The sequence below is a fragment of the Jatropha curcas genome, chromosome 5, assembly GCF_041381405.1.
Source record: "Jatropha curcas cultivar XTBG-Jc1 chromosome 5, XTBG_Jcur_1.0, whole genome shotgun sequence".
Lineage (NCBI taxonomy): Eukaryota > Viridiplantae > Streptophyta > Magnoliopsida > Malpighiales > Euphorbiaceae > Jatropha > Jatropha curcas.
This window is the reverse complement of record NC_143155.1, coordinates 283552-299038: the sequence shown is the minus strand read 5'-3', so window position 1 is coordinate 299038 and position 15487 is coordinate 283552. Positions and strand designations below refer to the sequence as shown.

At 34.6% G+C, this 15487-nt stretch overlaps 4 protein-coding genes across 4 annotated transcripts; 3 read left to right on the top strand and 1 right to left on the bottom strand.

Annotated features, from left to right (window-relative positions):
- The first annotated feature begins 2526 nt into the window (after positions 1-2526).
- On the top strand, positions 2527-4434 carry LOC105630552 (UDP-glycosyltransferase 71K1). The gene has a single exon (XM_012212402.4). It carries the CDS (start codon positions 2621-2623, stop codon positions 4058-4060), a length of 1440 nt encoding a protein of 479 aa, XP_012067792.1. The 5' UTR covers positions 2527-2620; the 3' UTR covers positions 4061-4434.
- A 1696-nt stretch (positions 4435-6130) lies between these two features.
- OTP81 (Tetratricopeptide repeat (TPR)-like superfamily protein) lies at positions 6131-8743 on the top strand. The gene has a single exon (XM_012212391.4). It carries the CDS (start codon positions 6150-6152, stop codon positions 8367-8369), a length of 2220 nt encoding a protein of 739 aa, XP_012067781.1. The 5' UTR covers positions 6131-6149; the 3' UTR covers positions 8370-8743.
- Positions 8744-9249: 506 nt separating this feature from the next.
- LOC105630535 (uncharacterized) lies at positions 9250-11448 on the top strand. The gene is made up of 4 exons (XM_012212378.4): positions 9250-9598; positions 10311-10350; positions 10445-10605; positions 10836-11448. Exons 1-4 carry the CDS (start codon positions 9389-9391, stop codon positions 11163-11165), a joined length of 741 nt encoding a protein of 246 aa, XP_012067768.1. The 5' UTR covers positions 9250-9388; the 3' UTR covers positions 11166-11448.
- A 643-nt stretch (positions 11449-12091) lies between these two features.
- Positions 12092-15389, bottom strand: LOC105630512 (zinc finger CCCH domain-containing protein 25). Its single transcript, XM_012212348.4, has 4 exons — positions 14835-15389; positions 14120-14229; positions 13844-14031; positions 12092-13088 (listed from the first exon to the last, which is right to left on the bottom strand). The coding sequence occupies exons 1-4, from the start codon at positions 15005-15007 to the stop codon at positions 12435-12437; spliced, it is 1125 nt and encodes a 374-aa protein (XP_012067738.2). The 5' UTR covers positions 15008-15389; the 3' UTR covers positions 12092-12434.
- Positions 15390-15487: the final 98 nt, after the last annotated feature.

Below are 15487 nucleotides of genomic sequence, written 5' to 3'. Positions count from 1 at the left end.
AGTTGGTAGCTGACAAGTTTGATTCTTCTAAATTTCTTCTGCAAACAGAATATGCAGAATGATGATGGTTTAGCTCTTCAAATGAAACTGAATTGTTTGAGTTTACCTTCATATAATTGACTCACTTAAACTCTTGGCGATGATAGATAATAGGAGTAGGGTAAGGATCATGTGGAAGTTTAGCTTTCGAAGAGTTTCGTATTAAGCTTTATATTTACAGAGAAATGCAGTATTTGAAAGACAGTTTAGCATTATTTTCATTTGCTTGCAGAAATGTTTGTTTTTTTTAATATTACTGAACAATTCATCTTACTGAAATATAAAGGAGGAGGAAAGTGTCTTAGGACATGATGCTATTTTCATTATAGCAAACTTAAAAAAGGTCTAATAGAAAAATGGGATTTTTCTAAGATATAAACTTGAAATTATTAGTTTAGCAGCAAGAGCTACCAATTTCATGCATAAAAGTTTCTATCTTTATCACACAATTTGAGTCCCAAAAAGTTCATCCTTGATTGGACACAATCCTTTTGCTGCATCATTAATGTCCATTCGGACTTTGAATGATTCAGCAGAGCACATGACTCCAGTTTTTAAGGTTGAAACCAAATACTCTTGCATTTTTTTCCTGTTCATACCAAAACTGGCCTGGATTTCTTTTGGCTGCTGCATCATCTTCTTTCACTAAGCCTGCAAAGCTGTGGCTCTGCAATCCAAATTACTTGTTCTGGAAAAGCCACCTTTGTGAAATTATGCGGGTTCAGACTATCTTTAAACATGTCATCGGTCTTTTGCTTATAAACATTTCCAGGAGTAGCATCCCAAAACTATACACATCTGAGTCATTGTTGCCTCACTGCCCTTGGCATTCTCTCCACTTTCACACATCAACTCTTAATATTAATATGCTATGACTAAGCATAATGCATGAATCTGACATTAAGAAAGTAGAAGTGATAACTTGAGTTAAAAACTACTGTTTTTTTTTCATTGCTTTAATGCATTAATCAATCATGTTCTGTTACATTATTTATGCATGGCTTGTGGTGAATAGAGGGGGAAGGGAAGTTCATGGAGGGGAAACCACCCTTTTATACTGTTTGACATTTATTTTTCTTAAAGGAGAAGGGGAAAGAAAGTTTATAGTTCCCCTCCATTTCTCTGTAGAAGTTAAAATTGGTTACATCCCAATATGGAATGTAAACCATTTCATCTTGTTTGACATTTAAGTGTTTCAAAAGGGCACTGGGAAAGGAGGTGTATAATTTTCCTTCATTCCTCTTCTAGGAGTTAAAATTGGTTACATTCCAATTTGGAATGTAAATGATTCAACTTAGTGAAAGTGAAACTGATTCTATTCAATTTGTTCGTTTTATCCTTGCGATTTTATTAACATTTAAATAAAAAGAAAAGTTGTAAAGAAAAAACAAAAAATGGTTTCTTGCCTAGTGTTATGTTGTGAAGGAATTCTATATTTCCTTTTATGAACAAAAAAGTGGTTTCTTGCCTGGTTTAGTGGGTAGCTTGAGCTTGTTGCTAAGTTGGACATTCTTGATTCTCCCCCTCCGGGAATGACTTCCCGGCTTTTGCATGACGTTATTGCCATATCATATGCTAGATCGATTGCGTAGTAGTTTTTGAGCTTTGGCTCCCCTTTATTGTACCCAAAAAAATAAAAAAAGGTTGATTATATTTAAAAATCCTTTTGTTGGTACTTCTCCTCCGAGAGATTGAAAGACAGTTTTAAGTATTCCCAGAAAGGAAAGGTTTTGAAAATATTTTGGGATTTGTCCAGAAATCTGGGTATGAGAAAAATCCAACACTTGATTTGTTTTCAAAGAAAGAAGAAGTTCCTCTTAAATACAAATATTTCAAGCCTACGCAATTTGCAATGCTATCTTATCTCACCATAAAATTGATTTCCTGAGATATCCAATGAAGCAAGGCCCGTCAAGTGGTAGGGCAACTTGAAGGGCTGTGAGATTGTTTAAGAGACAAGTGGTAGGGTAGTTGATGGGACTGTTCTACCTAAGTGGAAAAGCCTCGAAATCTCCCATTTTCTCAAATCCCGCCAAGTCAACTTGTCTATCTGGTCAATACATCAATTTAAGGCCTGCCATTAGGTTTTTTCACTCTCAAAATTGCATACCTTGACTACACTCAATAGAACTCTGTACGAAAACCATAATTGACATATGTAATTAATAAAATAAAAAATACTGGCCGAATTTGAACAAAAAAAACTTTTGAGGCATGCTTTTCATGATTAAGCATAAGAAAAAGGACGAAATGTCAAAATAAGGAGTGGGCCCATCTTGAATTGGGAGTTTTCTTTAAATAGAATTTGAGACCACAACTAAATGATTAATTTCATAACTTACAGCTTCATTAATTTATTTATTAACCTTCCGTTATAGTTTGGAATCATAAAACTACTGTTTTTGGACATCAAATTACTTCAGAAATTTAAGAATCCATTAATAAAAAATAGAAAAAACTTTTGAATCTGTCAAATATATAGCCACACATCACTGTCACTTTTGGTATAGTACAAAGATAAGCAAGCTATCAAGTCTCTCAATATTCACAGGATCATACAGGAAGAAACCAAAATCAAGAAATGAAGAGGGCAGAGCTAATTTTCATTCCAGCTCCTGGAATTGGTCATATAGTTTCAACTATCGAGTTTGCAAAAATCCTCATCAATCAAAATGATCAAATGTTCATCAAAATTCTTGTTATGCGTTTACCCTTCACTCCTTTTATTGATTCATACACCAAATCTCTTACTGCCTCTCAACCCAACATCACTCTAATCGACCTTCCTCAAGTAGATTTTCCACCTCTAGATCTTTTGGCCCAATCTGTTGAAAGCTATGTTTGTGCAGTAATTGAAAATCAAAAAACCCATGTCAAAAAAATTGTTTCTGATATTGTATCTTCAAAATCTACCCCAGATTCAGTTCCACTTGTTGGGATAGTTCTTGATTTCTTTTGTGTATCTATGATTGATATTGGAGATGAATTTGGTCTCCCTTCTTTTATTTTCTTGACTTCTGGTTGTGGTTTCTTGAGTCTAATGCTTTCTTTACCTTCTCGCCATGAGCAAATTGGTAAAGAATATACATCCTCTGATTCTGATTTCTCAATTCCAGGTTTTATCAATCCTGTCCCTGCAAGGGTTTTGCCTGCAGCAGTTTTTAACAAAGATGGTGGCTATGATGCTTATGTTAAAGTGGCTCAAAGATTCAAAGATGCTAAAGGTATTATAGTTAATACATTTTTTGAACTTGAATCCTATGCAATTGAGTTCTTTAACAGTGGCAGAATCAAAACCCCTAAAGTTTATCCGGTTGGACCGGTACTAAACCATAAAGGGCAGCCTCATCCTGATATGGATTATAATGAGTGGAACAAGAACTTGAATTTTCTAAATCAACAACCTGAATCATCTGTGTTGTTTTTATGTTTTGGAAGTGCTGGTGCTTTTAGTGCATCTCAAGTTAAAGAACTAGCATTTGGGTTAGAGCAGAGTGGGTACGGATTCTTATGGTCAATGAGAGTTCCTCCAATACAAAATGAAGAATCTAAATTCAAGAATCCAGAGGAAATGTTGCCTGAAGGATTCTTGGAAAGGGTAAGAGGAAGAGGAAAGGTTTGTGGGTGGGTTCCACAAGTGGAAGTTCTTGCACATAAGGCAATAGGAGCTTTTGTATCTCATTGTGGATGGAATTCTATTTTGGAGAGTTTGTGGTATGGTATGCCTATTCTCACATTGCCTATATATGCAGAGCAGCAGCTTAATGCATTTACTATGGTGAAGCAATTGGAATTGGCAGTGGAGCTGAGATTGGATTATAGGCTACAATGTGATATTGTCAAGGCAGAGGAGGTTGAAAGAGCTTTGAGATGTGTAATGGAAAGGGACAATGAAGTCAGAAAGAAAGTGCAAGATATGGCAGTAATGGCTAGAAATGCTGTTATGGAAGGAGGGTCTTCATTTAATTCAATTTCAGAGTTTCTTGAGGATTTAGAAGGTAACAGATATGGAAATTATTAGGAAAAAATATTACTATCACCGATTTAAAAAGATAGTCTACTATTTATTTTCACACGCACACTTAGCTTTTCTATAAAAATAAGGTAATTTAACAATGGTGTAGTAAATAATTCAAAGATTAACTATAATACAGAAAAGAAAAATAAACTATATTTCGAGACAAACTAAAAATGAAAAATGGATTATTTTTTTGGACGGCGGAGTATTATTTGCTGATGTTATCTTTTTTTTTCTTTTTATTTTTTTTTAATTAGTATTTTCTGATATTGTCAATTGCTTGTTTGGCGGTGAAGATAATGTCATATGCCAAACACTAATTGACAATATATTGTATTTGGGAATTGGTATGGTACGTGATCTTTTTGTTATGAGAACGATGAACATGTGATGTTTATAATAATTTATTACAGGTAGGTGAGATCATTTTTGCATTATAAAATGAATGGCTGAGGATTTGAAACTTTAGAATAGGGACCCAAAAAGGACATTTTGCAACATATTGTCACTTGTTTTTAGCTTAAAGTTAACCATTATTTTTGTTTTTTAAGCTATATTTAGTATCAAACATATAATGATCACAGTGGGAGTCACCACTGCTAGACCCATTATTCAGATAACTCGAATTTCAATAATTATAAAAAGAACTTTCTAGTTCATTAAGAAAAGAATGATCAGTTTCAATCTCAAAAACTTGATTTTCAATATCAAAATATATGGAATAACTGTCCCTATTACTATCTCTAACTAAAAAAGTTTCATCAACGCTGAAATTATACTGTTTAGTAATTGATATAATGTATAAGTGAGTTCATATACAGTGTTGATAAGTATTTAATGTATAGTTCTTAAAATTTTTGATATGATACAAGGCATAGCACCAGCTAAATAAATACAATCATGTGGGGTACATAGAATTATTTTAGGATACATATTTATTTCTTAACATTTTTTTTCTTTTTTAATATTTGAGGGAAATAAGAAAAGGAAAATCAAATCCTGAAAAAATTTAATAGAATTGTATATTTGATAAAAAGGACTAATCTTTAATTTTATTCCGAATTTTTCGAATAGTTACAATTTCACTCTCAATAGACATTTGCTCTGATCTTATCTACTTAATTGTAATTACACCCTAATTTGCTTTTAGGGTGCAAAGTAAATTACAACACCCTGAATTTGTTGATTTGTTACAATTACATCTCAAAAGTAAACTAAGATTGAAATTTGATTAAAATAATTTTAAAAAATGGATTCCATATCCAAGTATTTAAACGATAAATAATAAAATCAAGTCCAAGTATTCATATAATAAATAAAAAAATAAAAAATTAAGTATTTGATTTTAAAATTGAATAAATTTTAAGATGTAAAAATAATAAATTAGATGTTAATGCAAATTAGATTGTAATTGCATCAATTTGATGATGCAAAAGTTATAATATTTTGTCTACTAAAAACAAGACTAATGAATAGTGAGTGCAAAGTTCATGGAATCTCATCAACTTATAATCTCCTTCTAATGCTAAAAAATATAATAATAAAAAAAGTAGAGAGCTTGCTAATGTTTTTGTTTTTAGGTCATAATACTTAGCGGGAGTAATAAGGTTAATGTTTAATTGTTTCATGTTAGATCCTCTCATTTTTCAAAATTTATAAATTTACTTCTATACTTTTCACAAAAAATATTATGATACCTCAGATAAATTAATTAATTATTATATAATAAATAATTGAATTATTCAATAAAAATTTTCTAAAGAATAAAGCAATTAATTTTGAAATTTTATAAAAAAGTAGAATATTGAAAAAGGATAATGCCAAATTAAATATATATATATATATATATATATATATAATTAAATATTAAATATATAATTTTAATAGACAAAATTATAATTTTTTAAAATTAAAATTTTTAAATGACTATTTAAGTTTTTTTAATTACAATTACATATTATATATATTTGTTAAAATTAAAATTTCTTATTATGATATTTTAGCATACCTCAAATTTCATTAAAGATATTTTAGGAAATTCATCAAATAGGATAAATAGCAAACGGCAAAAGAGGAGTAGCCCCCACAAGTCATGGCAACTTTAAACGCTGTACCTCGTTCTCTCTCGCGAAATCCAAACTCCGCAATTATAACTGTTAATAACGACCGTCCTTCTAAAAGCAACCAGCGTACACTCTCTCTCATAGATCAATGCACCAATTTAAAGCATCTAAAAGAGCTGCATGCTCAAATGCTTCGCTCAGGCCTCTTCTTTGACCGTTACTCAGCCAGTAAACTCTTCACAGTGTCGGCTCTTTCATCCTTCTCCAACCTCGATTATGCTCTCAAGGTGTTCGAAGATATTACCCAACCAAATCTCTACACTTGGAACACTCTCATTCGCGCTTTTGCTTCAAGCCCAGAACCCATTCTGGGCCTATTGATATTTATCCGAATGCTTCATGAGAGTCTAGATTTTCCAAATAAGTTCACTTTCCCTTTTGTTATCAAAGCTGCTGGAGGGATTTCTTGTTTGCCTGTTGGGAAAGCTATTCATGGGATGGCTATTAAGGCTTCACTGGGTTCGAATTTGTTCATTTTAAACTCGCTTATACATTGTTATGCTTCTTGTGGAGATATGGATTCATCCTATCTGGTGTTTATGAATATTAATGAGAAGGATGTTGTTTCTTGGAATTCGGTTATTACAGGGTTTGCACAAGGAGGCTTTCCTGAAAAGGCATTAGAGTTGTTTCAAAGAATGAAGGCGGAGAATGTGAGTCCGAATGATGTAACAATGGTGGGTATTTTGTCTGCCTGCGCAAAGTCGATGGACTTAGAGTTTGGGAGATGGGTTTGCCAGTATATTGAGAGAAATGGGATTAATGTGAATTTGACTGTGACTAATGCGATGCTTGATATGTATTTGAAAACTGGAAGTATTTTAGAAGCAAGGAGATTGTTTGATAAGATGGAGGAGAAAGATATTTTTTCCTGGACAACCATGATTGATGGCTATGCAAAAAAGGGAGATTTTGATGCAGCTAGGAATCTTTTTAATGCCATGCCGAGAAAAGATATATCTGCATGGAATGTGCTAATTTCTGCTTATGAACAGAATGGAAAGCCAAAGGAGGCTTTGGCCATTTTCCACGAATTGCAGCTCAGTAAGGCTGCAAAGCCAGATGAAGTCACACTTGTAAGTACCCTTTCCGCATGTGCTCAATTGGGAGCAATAGATGTTGGTGACTGGATCAATGTTTACATCAAGAAGCAAGGCATTAAGTTAAACTGCCATCTCACAACGTCACTTATCGATATGTATTCCAAATGTGGTGATCTAGATAAGGCACTTGACATTTTCTATTCAGCAGAGAGAAGAGATGTGTTTGTTTGGAGTGCCATGATTGCTGGTTTGGCAATGCATGGCCGCGGAACGGATGCTATAGATTTGTTCATGAAAATGCAAGAAGCTAAGGTAAAGCCCAATGTTGTGACATTTACCAATTTGTTATGTGCTTGTAGCCACACAGGATTAGTGGATGAAGGGAGGATGTTTTTTAATCAAATGGAGTCTGTTTATGATGTTGTTCCTGGAATCAAGCACTATGCTTGTATGGTTGATACCCTTGGTCGTGCAGGTCTTCTGGAAGAAGCTTTTGAATTCATAGAGAAAATGCCAATAGCCCCTAGTGCTTCTGTATGGGGAGCTCTACTAGGAGCCTGTAGAATCCATGGGAATGTCAAGCTTGCTGAAATGGCTTGTAGCCGTTTGCTGGAAATAGACCCTGAAAATCATGGAGCCTACGTGCTTTTATCCAATATATATGCCAAAACAGGGAAATGGGAAAATGTTTCTGAATTAAGGCAGTGTATGAAAGTTAATGGAATTAAGAAAGAACCAGGTTGTAGTTCAATAGAGGTTGATGGTGTAATTCATGAATTTCTCGTGGGAGACAATTCTCATCCTCTCTGCAAAGAAATATACAAAAAGTTGGATGAGATTATTGGTAGATTAAAATCTGCCGGTTATGTGCCCAACGCGTCCCATGTTCTGCAATTTGTTGAAGAAGAAGACATGAAGGAGAAGGCCCTTAACCTTCACAGTGAAAAGCTAGCAATTGCCTTTGGGCTTATCAGCGTGGGTCCATCGCAACCAATCAGAATTGTGAAAAATCTTCGTGTTTGTGGGGACTGTCACTCAGTGGCTAAGCTCATATCTAAGCTTTACAATAGAGATATACTATTAAGAGATCGATATCGATTCCATCATTTTAGTGGAGGGAATTGCTCATGTATGGATTACTGGTGAACATGGAGTTGAAGATTTCTCCTCAGTCTCTAGAAATGATATCAAATCCTTGCTAAGTTTATTTCCTGAAGCAGCAGGATCGAATTAGATATTGCTGGATGATATAATCACTTGGTGGAGGTGGAGTTGAAAACAAGTCATATTGTCAAAAAATCAAACACTTGTTAGCATTGTATCTGAGATCATTTCAGCATTGCAAAATGAATGGCTGAAGATTTGAAACTTTGTAGTAGTGTTCAACAAGGACAGATCTGCAGTATAAGTTTATTGTTAGGAGCAGCAAACTCAGTGATGATCACATATTAGTGAAATGATACTATGTACTATTCAAATTGAACCCTAAATTTCATGTAATTTCAGCAAGTTTTGAGCCAGTATTTTTCTCTACTAAACTTTATATCTCATATTGGGACACTTAAATCCTTTTACCTCTTAAAGATGTTATGAAATTTAGGTCGGCCATTCTACACCGAAGGCTCTGAGCCAAAATTTATAAACTCTACTCTTTGCCTCTAACATGCTACTTCTAGTTATATAAATGTTTTTAAACATATTTGTACTCAAAAATATATTTCATACAAAAATAGTCAATGAAAGATCTTTTAAAAAATTATTTTTTTTTAATGAATGGTCAAAAAATAATTTTATTTGAATCAAAAAATTATATATATATATATATTAAATAGCGTAGTGTACGGATGGAATGTACACCCGCTTAAGCAAGTTCTATACCAAGTCTCTACCTTTTAACAGTCAAGGATAACTCTTGAGTCTTGACCAAGCACCAAATAAACCCAGTAAAACATGCTTAAATCTCTCTGTCAGTTATGACTCAGATTAACAAACGGAACATTTTCCATTTTGATTTTGCCACGCGTCAACAACCCACATTCTAATGACATCCGTACACTTGCCTTTCCTTTATAATTTGGCAAAGTATATATATACTGATATTATAATAGCTTTTCTCTGCAATTCCAATTCCCATCTCCATTTGTTTCCATTTGTTTTGTACAACAATGGAAGCTTTAACCAACAGCTTGTCGTTCAACATCTTTACAACAATCAGCAGCAAGAATCGATCACCGTCCAATTTAACTCTATTGGGTCGATCTGATGTTGGCTTTTCACCATCTCTAAATTTCAAGAGACTTCATTTTGATGATCATTTGGTTTCATTTCGATCCAATATCACTAAATCTCTTGTGGTGTTTTGTGCTGCTACTGAGGTACCTTTCCCTTTTTCCTTTCTGAGAAATTATTTTTTGTCGTTTCATATTAACTGACTGGCAGACTGCTGATCATCATTTACTGCACCTAAAAAACAAAGATCGCTTTGACATTAATCACTTGAAATTTACATGTTAATTTCTCAGGCTGATCATATGATAAAGTAATCTCCTTAACACGAAGTTTTATCATAAAGAATCCTATTATGGATGAATTTCTAATGCAAATTGAATATGTTAACTGAGATATATTTCTCTCTGTCAAATACTATAAATTGGAATTGCATGATATTTTAGATTTCTTAAATTTAATTTTTTTTATAATGGTAATTATATTTCTATTATTTGACTAATTTTTTTATTTAAAGTACCCAAAAAAAAGGAGGTAAACTATCTCAATTTAGTTTATTACATAGTAGCTGAAGACTGATATTTCCTTAATTTTTGGACCTGCATTCATTGAAAGAGTGTTTCAATACTTCAGTGATGGTTTTACAATTTTCTTAGCAACGCAAGACCACAGGTATAAGCTATGCCTAGTGTTTTGGTTTTACATATTTGCATTGCCTATATTCAAAAGCATTGCTATTTCTTATATGGTGTTCCTGCTTTTCTAACTAAGCCTAGTGTTCCATACGAATTTCGGAATTACTTTATCATGGAACATGATCGAATTAATCTGAAACTGTAAGCTTGTTTATATGTCAAACAGGTGATAGGCCTGGAAAATCAGCTAGCCGACCACCAAATGCGTGAGTCACGACATTCTTCGCTTTCCACATTCTTGAGTTGAAGTATAATTACTATAACTTGTAACTTATTATGCGAAACTTCTTTGCTTCTTAGCAAAACCAAAGACTGTTCGTGTGAAATTCCAGTTGCAGAAGGAGTGCTCCTTTGGGGATGCATTTCTCCTGGTGGGTGATCACCCAATGCTTGGTTTGTGGAACACCGTGGATGCTATTACAATGAACTGGTCAGATGGGAACATCTGGAATGTTGAGTTGGTATGGCAGATTATTTTAACAGAACACTAACCCCTTGTTTCTTGGTCCAAAATGATACAATTTTGTTAGTTATGCTCAACTCTACAAAGCTAATGTAAAATGAATATTTTCTTTCGTAAAAAATATGAAAAGATTTAAAATTAACTTCACCAAATTTTCTAGAGTTCAGTGCATAAATGATTTCCAGGGATTTAATGCGAATTTTGATAAAGATTTTGAATTTTGGTCAGGATGTGCCCATTGAGACAACAGTCCAATTCAAATTTATACTCAAACAAAGCACAGGAGAACTGCTTTGGCAGCCTGGACCAGACAGAATTTTCAAAAGTTGGGAAAGCGAAGGCACCTTAGTTGTTACAGAAGATTGGGAAGATGCTGCAGCTCAGAAAATTACAGAGGAACAAATGAACAATCCAGATTTCGAACCCATTGTTCACGATGGTGTAATGGTTTCAGGTAACACTATCTATGCAGAAGAAAAGGTTAACAGTGAGGTTTTCGGCAGAGAAAGTAGCAGCAGAACACTGGTACCCGGAATGGCAACTAGTGAAAACAATTGAAGAAAAGAACTTGGGTCCATGATCATGATGCCTCATTTGGAGTGGATGCAGCTAAAGAGTAGAAGATGCTTGAAATAATTTTTTATGAACTAAGATTTTTCATTCCTTAACTTATCTTTTGGTAGCAAGATTCCATGCATTCTGGCTATAATATAATACATTTGCCAATCTAAAGCTTGAGAATGAATTGTGTAAATATGGACCTTGTTTGGCTTTTCTATTATATTTTTTGAGATGCTATCGAGTTCGTTTTATGCAGAATATAATTTCATTTTGTCTTCTACTCTTTTATAGTGGAAAATTTAGTTTACTTCTGAATCTATATATGCAAGCCATGTAAGAGACAGACTTCTTGCATGAGAAAAGGAGCCACTCAATTAATCAGGTTTAGAGCTATATGACCCTTAGCAGGGTTAGGCTTGCTTGATAAATTCACTGCAAAAAGTAATTGTTTCGTATGGACTAACTAGATTAACAGAAATGGTTGATTCTTGTATTTCTTTGTACAAAACCTCAGTTTATAACATTCTGGTATATCCAGCTTCTTGTTAGTGCTACCTTTTACTCTTGCTGGATAGCTAGCTATTTAAAATGGTTGGTTGAGCATGACATTTTGTGTTCAAGTGCAAGTAAAACCATTACAAATTCAACCCCAATGCTCAATTATTTCAAATGATGAATCGGCCACTGTTCATACAAGTCAGAGAACAAAAAGGCCTGCATAAATAATTTTACCTTATCTTAAAACCACCATAATCACATTTGGACCAACCAATCCACAGTAAATATCTAGCCAGATAAATTGAAGGAAAAACAAGACATATTTCCACTTAATCAGTAGATTGACCATATCATCTCATTTCTAAAGGACTATGAAAGGAGGCAACCAAACATTTTACACATTTTATATCTAATGAAAAGAAAACTTGGGATATGAAACTGAAGAATATTATCTCATCTCAATATAAAGTCTCGCAATTAAAATTTTCCCTCAGACATTTCAGCCGCATCAAAGTGTCCCTCCCCCCTCTCCAGCCCTTTTCCAAAAAAGAATCAACTACTCTGAGAATTCAATGATTTTGAATGGCAAACATATCATCAGATGTCCTGCTGAATTATGCTGCAACATTGTAGATACCCCAATGTCAAAATTTACAAGCTAAGCAAAGTACAGATAGACCTTATACAGCTACAAGAATAATAAGTCATTGCTCTTGGAATAATCCCGTTGCATATTGGTAAGCCTGAAATGGTGCTCCTCAGGGATTCTCATCTCTCTGATTTACGCCTGTGATCATCTGTTCCTTTATGACGACTGGAGGAAGAATCCCTACCATGGACAGGTCGCTTGTCCCCTGCTCTTCTATCCCAGTCTTCTCTAAGATGGGATTCCGATTCATGCCTCTTTAATCTCTTGTCCTCCCTCCTATCATCATCGTCTCTTGACCTTTGCTCCAATCCATCACCATCATGCCTTCTCAATCTTCTTTCATCCCTCTTATAATCATCTTCTCTTGACTTTGGCTCAAATTCACCGTCTTCACGCCTTATTGATCTGTTTTCACTGCTCCTTGGATAATCTTCTCTTGATTTTGGCTCAGATTCATTGTTTTCATGCCTTCTCGATCTCTTCTCATCTCTCCTATAATAACCTTCCTTTGGCTTTTGCTCAAATTCATCATCTCCATGCCTTCTTGCTCTCTTCCCATCTCTCCAATGATGATCTTCTCTTGGCTTTCGCTCAAACTCATTATCATCATGCCATCTTAATCCATTGCCATCCCTCCTATCGCTTTGTTTAAGGTGGATCTCCGAGGGCCTTTCATTGATAGATCTTTTATCACTCCTCTTTGGACCCTCAAACTTGTCATGTCCAAATCTTAGGCTATTATCCTGAGGACCCCATCCTGTGTTTGCAGCTCTCTGGAAGCAAAAGAAAGTAAAGTATAAATAGGCACCTCAGACTAATTGAAACAGAATATATTTAACAGTATAATCTGAAGCTTTGCAGAACATTCAAATTCCCATTTAACTTCTAACTTCAGCACAAACCATCTCAATATTATTTTGACTGGAAAATATGTAAACAAAAAATAACTCAAGTAATGAGATAGAATGAACAATATCAAATAGAGAAAAGGTAAGCCAATAGAAAGTAATCATGTGGGAAAGCATCAACAAATGTGAGACCCACAATGTGAGCCGTATTGAAAAAGCCCCTACTATAGAACAAGCAATATAAATTTTATTTCAAACAATAATCACACATCATAATCAATTACTGTCAATAATGTTAAATGCAAAATTTGACCAACTACAATATTACAATCTGTATCTGTAATAATAAATCAGCATACTTATTATAGTATCCAAATGAGCAGTTTCAAAGCACGGATCATCTCTAGTTATCTGAATAGAAGAAAAATGAGGTACCCAAGAGAAACCTTGAAAGATAGGCAAGTCTAGTTATGTGAATAGAAATTAGCATGAGCCTATACAACACTACATAAGGTCTACATTGTTTATAAGAGAGAAAATCTCTGAATTCGCACCATAAATTCCTAGCAACAAAAAGTGTATAGAGTTTGATACAGCTAACTGCTTGCAGAGATCTGGATGTACATAGGTCAGGCAGGCACATTTTAATGATCCTTTCTGAATTAATCTACTAGTCTTACTTGCTCATCATGGGAAAATTTGCAGCTAGCTCCCCGAGTGCATTCACCTCTTTGGAAGGCACGGCACACACCTCTGGCTTCTCTCTTCTGACGTTCTGTTTCTTCATCCTCCTCTTCTTTCTTCTTGTAGTTACTAACATGATCAACCCTTACAATCCGACCAGCAACCTGTGCTCCATTCAGATTATCTGAAGAAAAATCGAAGCATATGTATTACAAACGAGTAATTTGGTAACTCTAATCATTATGGAGCCACAGTAGAAAAAGAGAACCAACCTACAGCAAGATTTGTACTTCTTTGATCCTCATATGCAATAAATGCAAACCCTTTTGATTTACCAGTGCCCTTGTCTCTAACTAGATTAACATCAACAATCTCCCCATATCTGAAAAAAGGTTATTTACATTAGTGGCAAAACAAGATAGAATATATCTAATTTTTAGGAAAACACTGAAACTGATTCACATAATGAAAGATATTAGAACAACATTTGTCCATGATAAGAAATCACACGTGAACAACAGCATATATAACCATCAAGCTTGTTTATAAATAAATTTTTTGTGAGACCAAATCCCAGCACATGTCGCCTAATATTAATTGTGGAAGTATGTATGAAAACTTACTTCCCTTCACATACCTAGATTATTTGTGAGACCAAATCCTTTCTTTTTTTTTTTTTTTTTTTTTCACTAACCAATTAAACACATTGAAATGCAAGTTTCTACAATTCCTAAGATACAGTAGAAAGCAAAAGAAAATCAAAAGTCTATAAAATTATTAGCGTTTTGCTCTTAACTATCGCCAGATGCTCCATCCAAGTTTCTATTAGTGTTCTATAAGTTCAAGCAATTAGCTCTCTTTGTTTCTTAGTTTGTAAGATAACTTAACCTAGAGTTTGCAGCCGCTAAACAAGCCCTTTTTGACTCTAAAACAGCATAGAAAATGGAGGAAAAAGGAAAATTGATAATAGAGAATAGAGATGATTACTGAGAAAAGACGGCTAGTAAATCGCCTTCAGTTAGGTCGAAAGGAATGCCACCGACAAAAATGTAAGCAGAATCTTTGTATTTGGCGTGCCATGATGCCTCATCTGTTATCCCTAACTCTGCTTCTCTCGAATTTATGTTCTGTATTCGCTTCACCAGCGTCAATGGGTTCATTTTATGCCTCTTCTTTCACGCTCTCTCTCTTCCAACTTGGATGGCGCGACGCAATCTGCCAGAGGATCACCGGCGGAGCCACTGAGTTTCCTGAGGATGAACGCAAGGGAGAGAGATCGAGCGGCAGTGGTGACGGCGCCGCGATGAAGATCCGTCCTGGCCTGGTGGAGTCGCGGTTCGTTGTGGCTGTCTCTCGCCAGTAGCAGAAACGCAGAAGAGAAAGAAGAAGGAAAGAAAGAAAAGAAGAGAAAGAAGAAAGAAGAAGAGGAGGAGATGGCGGCGGCGGCTCTGCGTGCCGGTGATGTCGCCGGTGGACTGACTGGAGGCGCAGAGAATGGGTGAGGAAACTGTTTCAATTTCATCTGTATCGAATTTTAATGTCAGAATAGTTGATATCTATAGTCACGATGCAATAGGTTAGGTCCACTTATTTTTTTTATTGATTTTTAATCTAATCTTCCTAATTGATTTGATTAGAAT

Excerpts from the sequence above, each read along its gene's own strand:
- OTP81 (XM_012212391.4), top strand. The coding sequence starts at position 6,150 with ATGGCAACTTTAAACGCTGTACCTCGTTCTCTCTCGCGAAATCCAAAC.
- LOC105630512 (XM_012212348.4), bottom strand. The coding sequence starts at position 15,007 with ATGAACCCATTGACGCTGGTGAAGCGAATACAGAACATAAATTCGAGA. Across the intron at positions 14,230-14,834 it reads TTACTAGCCGTCTTTTCTCA|ATATGGGGAGATTGTTGATG; the intron begins GTAATCATCTCT and ends ACCTTTTTTCAG. Across the intron at positions 13,089-13,843 it reads AATTTTCCCATGATGAGCAA|AGAGCTGCAAACACAGGATG; the intron begins GTAAGACTAGTA and ends TTTTGCTTCCAG.
- LOC105630552 (XM_012212402.4), top strand. The coding sequence starts at position 2,621 with ATGAAGAGGGCAGAGCTAATTTTCATTCCAGCTCCTGGAATTGGTCAT.
- LOC105630535 (XM_012212378.4), top strand. The coding sequence starts at position 9,389 with ATGGAAGCTTTAACCAACAGCTTGTCGTTCAACATCTTTACAACAATC. Across the intron at positions 9,599-10,310 it reads TGTTTTGTGCTGCTACTGAG|GTGATAGGCCTGGAAAATCA; the intron begins GTACCTTTCCCT and ends TATGTCAAACAG. Across the intron at positions 10,351-10,444 it reads GCTAGCCGACCACCAAATGC|CAAAACCAAAGACTGTTCGT; the intron begins GTGAGTCACGAC and ends TTTGCTTCTTAG.